Source organism: Rissa tridactyla, chromosome 2, assembly GCF_028500815.1.
Source record: "Rissa tridactyla isolate bRisTri1 chromosome 2, bRisTri1.patW.cur.20221130, whole genome shotgun sequence".
NCBI classification, from domain to species: Eukaryota; Metazoa; Chordata; class Aves; order Charadriiformes; family Laridae; genus Rissa; species Rissa tridactyla.
The window spans coordinates 127706705-127719613 of record NC_071467.1 but is presented as its reverse complement, the minus strand read 5'-3'; the positions used below and the strand labels follow the sequence as shown (position 1 = coordinate 127719613).

At 37.0% G+C, this 12909-nt stretch overlaps 1 protein-coding gene across 1 annotated transcript in view; it reads left to right on the top strand.

Moving 5' to 3' along the window:
• The window catches only part of KCNH8 (potassium voltage-gated channel subfamily H member 8), a 190249-nt gene extending 179828 nt beyond the window's left edge, over window positions 1–10421 (top strand). The window contains exon 16 of the mRNA XM_054191617.1: window positions 9711–10421. Within this exon, the coding sequence (XP_054047592.1) occupies window positions 9711–10421 (711 nt within the window). The remainder of the gene's footprint in view (window positions 1–9710) is intronic.
• Window positions 10422–12909: the final 2488 nt, after the last annotated feature.

Genomic DNA, 12909 nt, shown 5'->3' with positions numbered 1-12909 from the left:
CTCTGGAAAACACACCAGACGTAGTCTAGGAACCTCAGGGAACATTTATATTCAACTTTGCAGTATCTCCAAGATTAATTTACTCCATGCTGTATAAAGTACGTTACATTGAGTACATCTACACTAGTGTAGACACGTTTAAGATAAAGACTGTTGGTGCCTTGCAGTACTTGGAAGGAGTACTCTCTACTTTCCAAGCTCATATTTTGTTTTCTAAGTCCCCTAGCAAAGAAAACAGTGCTCTGCATTCTGACCAGGCAAGAGTCTTAAACATAGAAACATTTATATGCATGAGAATTCTCAATTCAATGTGACAATGCATGGGTATACAATATGGACAAATGTTGGACTGAGACATTAAAAATAAAGTATGAGGAGCAATTCCAAACTGGTTTAGATTTTGATTTCATAGGTAACATTCTGGGTTCACATCCCAGAGACAGATGAGTATTCTCCAAGTCCTCCCATGGATTAAAATTTACACAGAAAAAAACTGCATGACTGTAAGGGTGCTTGATTGCATATTCTATATGTATTCAAACATGCCCCATCTGGAATTTCTGAACTGACAGTACTGACTTGGTACTTACCCAAATGAGCCTTTGAGTAGCCTTGCTGGAATACACTAGCTGTTTCTTGGGTTTTTTGTTCTTACGTGTTACATTCCATCACTTGATGATGACCGTTAATGGAAGATTATGACTGATGCTGCTATCAGTAGTTAAAATACCAGCATTTATAAACTAACTTCTCTATTAAGATATGCGGCCTCCTCCTGAAAAAGAGAATACAAGAAAACAGGTCACAAGTAGCCAACAGCAGCAAGCACTATCATTAATACATTTTCCAGTGGAGATCAGAAGTCAATCAACAAATGCAAAAATAACTGCTTTCATGAAAGGCAATTGTATTACATCAGTTCACTGGTTAGCTTAAAAACTCTTCAGCTGTTCATTGGGGGAACAAAGACATGCATCTTCCCATTCATACGTTCAATACAGTCTGTTGTTAGCAAAGCAAAAAGGAGTTACCCCAGAGATAAATCTACAAAACAAGCTATACCCAGCTTAGATATCCAGTGTAGCTCTTGGCAGAATTTTAGGCATGTGACATTCACTACGTAATCCAAAGGAAAGTTCATTTACTTAAGAATTGCACTAAGAAGACAGAGCCTTGATTTCATTTCTCAGAGTTTGATACGTATTAACTTTAGGACTAACGGATGCACAGATTTCCTCTAAGGAGCGTAAGCTCCAAAGTCAGCACTGCCGCTTTACTATGTGACGTGAGAGAAACTTGAACACACCCCAGATTCCTATTGCATAGCTTCATGGTTTGGCTGCTCAGCTGGTTACCGAGCTTCATCATTACCTCACCCAACCTCGCTTCTCATTTTGAGCCTGAATGAGATCCAAGCTGATAAAAGGGAATTTCCATCAGGTTCAGTATTGCAAGGTGGAGTGGAATAGGAGTACTTAATCTCCTACCCTACTTGCCCGTTCCACTTATTCTACATAAGCATGGAATAAAAATGGTATGACTTTCATTATAGTTCAGTATGTTCGGTACGTGGAAGGCAAGAAAGTTAAGGTTCACATTCTTACTCCAGTAAAAATGCAATTATTTAAGCAATATTTTCAAGATTAAGTGACTGAATACCCAACAGCGTGGCACATTTTCTGAGCTGGGGAAAGCTTAATTCAAGTACCTCCTCCAAATTAGGCAGAGCAAGAATTTAGGAATAGATTTTCTGCCTTATAAGTATGTATCTTCCTTTGCAGAGATCTGTATACTCAACCTGGTCTTTCCAATGCATTTGTCTGCAAAGGCTGATTGGATGAGTGTATCTAAACGTTCCGCATTTTTTCAGAGGCACCATTTACCTGGTGCAATCATACATAACGACTAAGGAGCCCAGAAGTAAAAATAAGAAACCACTAATCATATTTTCCAAGATATACAGATGGCCATAAGTCTAGATTAAAGCACCTGCCTATCACTGTCCCATTCTCTGTATCCTGATGGGCTTTTAGCTCTCTATCCTGTGAATGCAACTGTATGAAAAAAAGCATGGAAATACTTCTACTTTGATCCAATGTGCAAAACCCAAATCTGAATTATTTAAAACCCAGAGCACTTAAAAATAAGAAAATACCCACATTTTAGTCATAATTTTTCTCCTGTAATTTGCAGAGTGCACATGTACGCGTTCTCCATTCAGATACACGGGTACAGGATTTCACGCTCAGATATCCAGGACATCTTGCGTGGTGCACGCAGACAAACTCAGATTTCTTTGTCATGTCCCCTGTTCTTCCCATGTGCAACCCAGCTGCAGCGCAGCCTCCTTCAGCTTCAGAATTTGGGGGCTGATTTCCTGGCTTTACCACATCAGTAGATCCCGCAATTACAGTACTAGAACAGTATCATGAACAGAGTACTGATATTTCTCCCATTCAACTGAAAAACAAACAAACATGAGGAAATATGAATAGGGTCAGGTTTTGTACTAGAAAAATGCCTTCTATTTAGCTGCATGTTGGAGCACTTAGTGGAAATTCAGCTATTTTTAATTTTAGGTTTTTTAGATGCAAGTGCTTAAAATACTCTAAGCATTTGGCACTTACTTAGAACAGAAAGAATGAGTTCACAGAGATATTTTGCTTTCATCTAACAAAAGGAACAATCCTAAATAAATATGTGTATTTTCTAAATCACCTAAAGAAATTTTATAAATAGATTATTTAAAAACATATTTTACATCCAGCTGCCAAAAATCAGTCTCATTCTCCTCTCAGGACAGGAAAAAAAGCATTCTTTTTTTTAAGCAAAACATATTCCTTAATGCTAAAAATGCATACACACAATGGAAACAGTCATTTTATAATCAGCACCAATGAAGAAAATTTGGTAAAGTTAATCAGGCCTTCAGTTTTACATAGGGGATGTACTGTTGAAGTTCAATTTGCAGCTTAAGAACTTCTCTGACTTATAGTAATTAAAAACATGTTCTTTATGAAAAGTTCGTAACTACATTATCACATGAGAAAATTATTTTTCAGCAAGGCTATCCCAATAATTCACTTTGAAAAACATCCTTCAATCAAGAAAAAATGTGTCAAAAAGTGAACTAATGACATTTATTGGTGACAAACACTAATTACAACCAATTATCCATTCTGGATTTTAGCTATGTAAATTTAGCATAAAAGTCAAGATATAAAACCTAGTATTATTTGTGTTAAGAAATAAAAGCTTTCTAAACCATAAACACCAAGTAAGCACATTTTTTGTCTACTGAGATTTGTAAAAGTATGTTTTTCCTTTTAGCATTAACATTCATATTTCCAAAGAACTCTTGCATTCTTGTTGTTTTCCCTCTCTCTGCTCTTGTACTTTGATGATTATAGACTAGCCTTTCCAGATATTTTTTTCTTCCTTTTAGTGTTAGCTTAATAGCTGTTGGCAGATGAAGGTAACAAAAATGCCTGATGCTCTAAAGCTTAGGTTAATTTCTTTTTTAAGCAGGACATACGGCACATACATGGCATAGGTCCTATACGCTGTGGCGTCTCTCTTGCACTTTTCCTTGGTGGACAGGCACCTGAGACAAATAAATGAATCAAAAGAGGAAGCCATGCAGTGTAAAAATCAACTGGGTACCAAAAGCTGATTTCAGATTTGAATAAAAAATATTACTACCGTGAGAGATGATGACAATTATCCAGTTAACTCCCTGACAGTCATTTCAAAACCTTCCTGTACTGAAAAGATCTATTTTTGTTGGTACGCAAATTCACTGTTTTTTCTCTTATGCCTAGGAGATATAACAAAAAGCTGATTGCCATTCTCCTTCTAAAACCAATTTACACTGGAAACATACTGTTCAAGCAGATCTCAACAACCAAATTCGTCTTTCTTTGCCCGTCACATTTTCTAAAACTCTTCATAAGTAGCATTTTCTTTTGGATTGTCTTTGGTTACATCTTTTTAAGTCACTGACAAAGTACATGATATCAAGCTTCACCAGTCCTAGTAAAGAGAATCCCCTTCCTGTGTCAAATAAAAAAAATACTTTTGATATATCTTGAGAGCATGATTAATGCCTGCAAATTGTGATTCAGCAAAACTCCACAGGTATTTTTCTATCATACTCTGCATAGGCAGAATATTATACTTATATTCATGCCTCTGACATTTTCTTTTCAGATGTAATGTTTAACATTTATCTTTGTTGAATTTCATATTAGTGATATTTAAAAGTGAACGCGAATTCCATTTAGCCATTAAAAAATGAAAATTAAATAAAAACAGATCAGGATAGGCTGCTAAAAAGAATGGCTTGAAATCTCCATGAGTGAGAGCAAACCACTACTCATAAACCATTTCAGTCATGTATGAATCCAACTCACCGTGGTTACATCTCAGTCATATTTTCTTAGTTGGTTTAGAAGAATGTCATGCAGACAGTAACATCTGAGAAATATTTTGACAAGATATATGTCATATCTACAGTTTCTTCTTATCTATTAAACCAGCCTTTCAGTTAAAGAAGAGTTACATTGTTTTGCCATGGTTTATTCTAGAGAAACGTATGTTGCCTGTTCTCTTATAACTATTCCTTTAGATGTTTATAGAAATTTTTTGCTTAATATTTTTCCCCATATCATATATACAACCTCAAGGTTTCTTTCAAGAGTACACAGCAACAGCTTCTCCTCTGCCAGCCACCTTGGATATCCATGATCCTCCATTTGCTTTCAGTCAGTAGCTGGTCAGTCAGTTTGTCCCTGATACTTTCTGAAGTCTTGCAGTAATTTCCAGACCTGGTTTCCTTATTGCCACCATCATGCTGACACTGCCCTGATTCTATGCCAACCTGAAGGCAGCATCCACATCCAGCAACAAAGAGCCACAAATTATTATTACAACTGCCGTTTAGGAACCCTTTTTCTAGACTGAATCTCATGGGAGCCCTGTTGACTTGAATACGCTTAAATTATCTAGTCCTTCATAATTTTCTGTTCTGCCCTTACCTGTTTGGTAGCAATAGCAATAACCTTAGTGTCCTAATTTGCCCAGACAGACTGGTTGCCCTGGAACTACCCAAGAGCTGGCTAACAAGTCAGAAGAGAAATCAGCAAATTTTCTGATACACGATAAAGGCAATTTCACAACCTTCCAGATTTCTGGATTTATTTCACTGAAACTGACCCGTCGTATCATTGTACAGATCCTATATATTTAATCTGAACTCAGATTAGCTGCACTGGATTTTTTTTTTCTTCTGCAACTAGCTTTTTTCCTAAAGTGCCATTAAATCAGAAGTGTCTGTCACCATAATACCAATGGCCACAGAGATGCTGACAGATGATCAGTGAAAAGTCTGTCTCAGCTCAGTTCTCATTTCGTTCATTCAACAATGCACTTACTGGGAAACAGTATCAGCACCTACGTAATCTGAGCCTCAAAAGACAACTCGTCCTGGCTGAAAGTCTCCTTGACTTTATGAAGCACCCAATTTTCTTCTTCACTTCTCTGGGTGCTCAGAAGGAGTGATGGGAGGAAGATGTCTGGGTGAAGTTTGAATTGCAAAAGGGAGCAAACCACAGATTGGAAAAAATAGCATTGTATCCAGCTTCTAATCAGAAATCAAAAGGCTTATTCCAGATTTATCCAGGAACAGTGGCGAGAGGTAGGAATTCTAGTAGAAAGTTTAACATTAAAAAAAAGTTTAAATGCTGGAAAATATAATGGAAAAACAAAGAAACCTGTTTAGACGATATTTGCCATTTAGCAGTAATCACCATCATCAATTTACATCATATAAAGCTTTTCGTCACTTTTATGGCAAGGTTTAAATATGATCATCTCCATTCCTACTTAACTACATGGAACAAAGTATTCAAACTGCATAAGTTTAATACTGGTAGTAAAGAAAAATACTCTCTACTGAAACTGTTGAAGTAATTTGAAAAAGCAAAATACAACTACTAAAACTCATATTGGTCACAGCATCAGAAAGTGTTATTATTAAATCAGAAATTGTTATTATTAAAGTCTGTATGTTTAAAAAAAAAAAAAAAAGATTTGGTTTTGAAAGTTATTCTTTCTTTAGAACAGTCTGCTAAAAAAGTACCAGCCCACTGCTTTTGACCAGCCTGAGAAGTACTGCTTCCTAATTCAAGCTAAATCTGTATAAATCCCAGTTTCTATATCAGGAAACATTGCAGTCTCTTTTTCAAGTCCTAGAAACTGTTAAGGCAGCATTTCAAATATATTTGGGATCTCATAGATTGTTTTAAAGCTGTCTGCCTAGCAGAGCAGGCACCATTTGTACAACTAGCTGTACTGCCTAGCAATAATCACTGAACTCCGGAAAAGAGAACAGCCTTACCAACATGCAAGGAATTAGCCCTTTTGCTCAGAAGGAAACTGTACTGCTTTCCATTTCTGTTTCATAGGCTTAAAATTCTTTTACTTTTAATCTCTGTTCTTTTGCACTTTCTGGAGCACTGTGAAATTAACACTATTGATAAAATTGTTCCCTGTTACACCTGCTTACTTGTATCTTCTCAAGAATCTCAGCAGGGCTTAAAAAGGATAGCATAAACAGTATAACATTAATAGTAACAGTAATAGTATACTAGGTCAGTATATAATAATATATAGGCGGTAATTAATTGTAGTACAGATATCAGAGGTTTAATCCAGTAAGATTAAGAGTCTGTAAAATACAGAAAAGGTTTTAAATGATCCAGAAAATTACATAATAGCTTTGCCTATGTGTCAAGCAGTATTGGTCCAAATAGATCTCACTAAATGGTGGCTAATTTCTAATGAAGTTTGGCATAAAAACTTTGGATCCTAAACTATCACACTACTGGAAAGTACTAAAGCATACAGCAAAGGCTGGTTTATCAGGTCAGTTCCTATGACTGTGCGAGAGCAAGCTTATGAGAAGACAGCACTCTAAGAGCTAGCTGCTATATCAAAAATAGTGTCTGGGCACTAGAGCAAGTTGTAATTAACAAATTCAGGACTGCCACAAGTCCTGATGCTGGGATTGATTTTTGCCGTATTATCTCAAAGAATTGGCAAAAGAAACATGTTAAAGAATAATTAAACTTTTTAAAAGTCTCTAAGTAATCAGAAATACAAGAGAAAAACATGGACCAAGCCAAACAAGATATTTTAAAGTTGCAGATATTTTCACACAGCATTCAAAGTTTGGGTGAGGTGCGTACTCATAAGGTAGCATCAATCTTCCTATCTGCACAACTGCAGAAAACCCTGTAAAATGGATGTAAGTTGGGAAATTAGGAACAGAAAACAAAGTTGCTTTATCTACTAGGAGTAGGGGACAGTGATGCTCCTAAAAAAATTTATAATCACTGAATCTAGGTAGCCATGGGTTTCGTTGTCTTTCTCACTTTCTTCCCAAAGAAGCTTTTGGAGGTTTTGCAATGCCATCTCCCAGTTCCCAATGGAGCACAGAAGTTCTTGTATGGCTGATTTGTTCTGAAATCTCATGGTGTGTTTCCCTACAGTCTGACGGTACCGAGAACCTTCTCTGGCTGCTCTGACCCCACAGGAAGCCTGTTCACAAATCACTTTCTTAACATATTTTAATCCCTCACGTTAACTGAAGTTCAAATGAACTACCAGGCATTCAAAGCTTAATCTCAGCTGGCAGAAGGAGATGTCATGCTCATTTTCTATCTACCATGATTTAAGTAACAAGGCAGAAAGAAAGAGAGGTAGAAAGAGAGACAGAGAGAGATCCTGTAATGTGCCACTCAACAGCTTCCTCCCTTTAAGCATTTTCCGTCCAGGGGTAGTACGATTATTACAAAACTATTAAATAATAGCATGGATTTGAAGTCTTAGTTCAGAGAAAGGAACAGATACATAGGAGCTGTAATTGCAACTTCCTACTTTCCTTCTAACTTGGAACTTCTTTATAGTTATTGTGCCTGTAGTAAAGTCCTGTGTAAGATCACAGAATCATAGAATAGTTTTGGTTGGAAAAGACCTTTAGGATCATCAAGTCCAGCCGTTAACCTGGCATTGCCAAGTTATGACTAAACCATGTCCCTTAGTACCACACGTACACGTCTTTTAAATACCTCCAGGGATGGCAACTCAACTACTTCCCTGGGCAAATCATAATAAAGCCAAACTCAGCCTGAAATGTCTTTTTCAACCTTTTCAATAGATTTCTTTGGAACTATCCTGTCAGAAAAATGAAAATTGTATTTCTGAATACATGAAAGTTAATTTGTGTTGGGCACCCGATTGGTGGGGTCCTTACTTCAGGGCAAAGAAAGGCCCCCTAAATTAGGCTTTTTTCTTTTTGACAGGTGGTTTAGCCTTCTGAAGATAAATGTACAGTCATGTCTTTTTTTCAACAGTGTACTTTCCCTAACATCAGTATAAGAAAATCTATTTTAACAGTAACGACAGTGGCTTGACCTAAAATAGATTGATTAGCTACCATGGAGACAAAGTTGATTTCTACCTCTTTTCTTCTCTTTATTTCTCTTTATTAAATTATTAATTAAATTAAATTAATTAAATTAAAATATTAAATTTCTCTTTATTAAAAATAATTGACTGGTTTTAACTTCCTGCAAACTTTTCCTTAAGAAGGAAAAAGAAAAGGCAAACACAATTTAAATGGTGAGTGGGTCACATAAAAAAATGTTTGAGTTAGGCTTTTCATTTCCCAAAATGGCCTTATCATGTTCTAATGAACGTCCCCATCAACATTCGTATATCAATTTATTTTAAAACACATATTCAGAACCGGTGAATCTGATCCCCATCCAAACCGCAAATCTGGGGAGATTAAAGCGTTCATGTAATTCATTGGATGCTATCAGTGGTTTTGGCATTAGGGGGAAAAAAAAAAGTCTAATAGAAAATATGATTCTTCCTTTTGCACGCACACCAGAATGACCTATGCTGTGGATTACTATCTCTTTCAGTGTTATACGCAATACCTTTCAAGCACACACATAACTATATGGAAGAAAACTGTTTCACAGGCTTTTATATTGTTTAAATGTTTAGAGGTAGTGAGTAGTTTTTAGAGTTTCCAGTTTCTTGTCTTCTTTTATTTGTTCGTTTTGTTTTAAGTAGTAGTCCGCCAGATTTTCATCTAACTACTACTTGGCATTTGACACCTTCGGGTATGGGTTTCTTTTATTTTACTATGAAGATGGCAGCATATTTCACACGTGTATTTCTGAACAAGATTTCACAAGACCTCATTTTTATATCATTCATCAGTATGAAATTAGTTAATAACAAAGGTTTATGCATTAAAATATTTAATGATTGATCAAGAAGCTATTGATATCATATTGCCACTGGAAATCGTCTCAGTTCTGACCCTAAGGCCATTCTTCATACACAGAGTATCATTTAACACCAGGTGAATTACGCCCACGGTGTTTCCATCATACGTTTTTATTGAGTTGTTTTAATTATTTCAATATGCCACCAGAAGTGTAACATGTAACTGTGGTAGGGTAGATGGATGGACTATTTCCCACACATATATTAGTAGAGTATATTTCTTTAAAGTAAAGACACTGTGTCAGAGACCGAAGCTGATATTGTTAGGAGGAAAAAAGGTACGTATGTGCGCATTTCAGGTACAGCAGCATAAATAAATACTGCAATATTTTGCCCTGCCGTAACAGGTGACAACTTTAACTCAAGAAGTCTCACAATTAACTAAGGATATGAAGAATGTGATGCGCCTTCTGGAGAACCTGCTCACATCCCAAAAGCCTCCAGGGCTCTGTGCTGTGCACGGCATATCTCGAAGTCCTACCATGGAAAGTCTGCAGTCTCGAAAGTCTTGGACTACGCATCAACCTTGTACACACATGCAAGCTGGGAACTTTACTTGTACCAAAGCACAAATTTGCCGTGGCAACACGTTATGTGATATTTGGAATACAGATCTGTCCTCTGTAGGCAGCAGCCCCCAAAGAACTGAACCCAACCTTCAAAATTCTATGGACAGTGAATTTTATTATACACCGGGCCTTCATAATTCCCCCTCCCAGTATCAGGTAATTCAGAAAGACAATTTGCAATTTTTGAGATGCACTTCTCCCCGTTCAGACACTACCTTGACTCCTCTTCAGTCTATTTCAGCAACTCTTTCTTCTTCAGTATGCTCCTCATCAGAGACATCGTTACACCTCGTGCTCCCCAGCAGATCTGAGGAAGGTAGCTTTAGCCAAGGAGCAATCAGCTCTCTAAGCCTTGAGAACCTGCCGGGATCGTGGGACCTGGAAGGAACAGCCGGAGTAGTTTCTGCACAGACCCCGGATTTCCCGATAGACATTGTGACAAGCACAAGGGATGTTAAAGATAAAGATTACCAAGCCATAGACGTATAATGAGACACAGTGAAGTGGTACTCGAAGCATGTTCCACAGCTGCCAGTTTTCAATTTAGAGAGTGCTGCATGACTGCTTTATTTGACCTTTTCTCTGGCGATCATGGAGACTTACAGACATGAAAATTCAGATTTATAGAAAGTAAGAAAAGGTATTGCCGGTTCATACTATAGGAAGAAAAAAATTTTTAGATTCTAGAAGCATGTTGAAAAGCATTTTGTATACAGATATAACTTACTGGTCTGTTTGGCAGACTTTTGTGATAGTCCAAAGACCCTGAGGGTCAAAGCAGCTGGAAGTCTAGGACAAAAGAACTGTCATGGGTGGCTTTTGTTCCTCGAAGCAAAGGTTTTCCCTGAGTGTCTGACTGTTGTTCCCAAACAATATCTATGGCACTGTTTGCTTCAGGTGATCGTGGGTCCTGCTGGTCTGTTTGTCAGTTTTGTGAAGGCAAAGGGACAATTATCGCTGCATGTCATCTAGACAATCAACCAAATAGAGCTGGTAGAGAGTCGTTAGTTGTTGCACGTTATTTGTCATGTAAATGAAACTTCTTAATTTATCTAAAAATACTATTTTTATATACTTGGTATGAAACATGTACTTAAAAATTATTTAAAATATTTATAAGGAGAAAAAGAGTTTGTTTTCATTTTGGTAAAGGCTTGCAGTTTTAACAAGAAATGCACTATTATCATGCATTAGATCAAATACTATTTATTGTTAAGATATTATGTAGTTTACAAATGGATTCCCTTTTATGTGCATGCAATTTGCAATGAATGTATTCATGCTGGTGGAATACAAATAAATCAAGGTATTATTTTATTAAAAAAAAAAAAACAAAATAGCTGGAATGTTGTATCCTATACTAAGTCAGCTATCACTATGTGAAAAGTAAATTGTTAAACTGATAACATTAAGTATGCTTGGTTTGTGTCTTAGTATTGCAGTATTATTGATAAAGCCAAGTCAAACACATCCCAGGTTTGGGATTTTAAATCTGGACAAGAAAATTAAGAGGGATAAAAACCATTGTGTAAATTGAGGCATATTAAAGGAGAAAATTAAAATGGTTTAATCAGAGACAAAGAAAAAATTTTACGATATTTATTTGATGATATTAATTTACGTATGTAAAAAGTAGCTTTGACCTTTAGTCAAAAATAAAAGAGTCTATAGGTTTGCAAATTTTTTAATCCAGAATGTGATTTAATGCCTAAAGGAAATTTGAATTTTTTTTTTTCAGTATTTAATGTATTGGAAACTTGCTACAGTGCAACCATATATTTAAAGATGGGCAGTGTGCATCATATTTGCATGCTCTGTAGCAAGTTTTCTAAAAAAAAAATTTGGCGACCCAAAATAAATGTTCTAAAATGGAAAAGTAAATTACGTTACATTCACTAATTAATGCAAACTGGTGATTGTTATCAAAGTAAAATTTTTACAGAGCACAGATTTGTGTTTAACTTCCTTAAGAATTTTTTTTTCCTGAAAACTTCAAAGATTACATTCATTGTTAACATTTGGATCTGCACAGGAACACAAATCCCAGCTGATACTCTGTGCCCGACTTACATCCTTTCACATCCTTTTTCCCACCGGTACAAATTAAGGACAGAGTGTCATCTCTCATTTTGAGCTGCCTGAATTTTGTCAGCGTGTCTACGCTTCAACATGAGTGTTTTTTATATAGAGTTTCTTATTTCCCCTCCATTCCAGTTTTTACTAATTTAAGGTTAAATAGAGAAGTGCTGATTAAATGAGGCATACCCCAGAAATTAGAAAGTGAATAACAAATATAGGTCTGTGGTATTTCTGCAGACAATCCTGGCTTTTTTTTAGCAATCTGCCATCGTCCATCCTGCTGCAGCACAGGGCAGGAGGACGGGGCTGGGGGAGGCTGCCTGACCCCACACCCAGGGCAGGCACACGCTGGCAGAGCCCCACGTTGCCAGAAGCCAGGAGCTGTGTAATGTGGGGCAGCGGGGACGAGGTCCCGGCAGAGCAGCCAGAAGCTCAGTGGCAAATGCGGCACTGCCTCGCCGCAGCTGCCAGCCGGCACACTGTATAGCCATGCCCCTCTCCTGTCATCATCAGAAAGCACAGATGCTGGTTCCTTGGGATGCTCGGGCACGTGCAGCACAGCTGTCTGCAAATCCTGATTCTTCACTGCCGCCTTCCTCACGCCCCGCAAGGTAAGCTGCGCTCAAACTATTGCATTAATGAAATACACAGGCTAATCTAAGCTCAGCGTATCTCAACCACTGACTAGGGCTGCATAAACATACTATTTGTCTACCTTGCTTAGATCCCAGTATCATTTAATAATTTCCATTGCATACATAAATCGGGAGTAGCGTTTCCTTTCTCATTTTATAAGCAACACATGAATCATTATGTATATGATTTAAAGTTTTGGTGGTGTTTTTTCCCCAATGTAAACGCTGATGTTGTGAAATTAAAACTGGATGTTTTCTGGAGT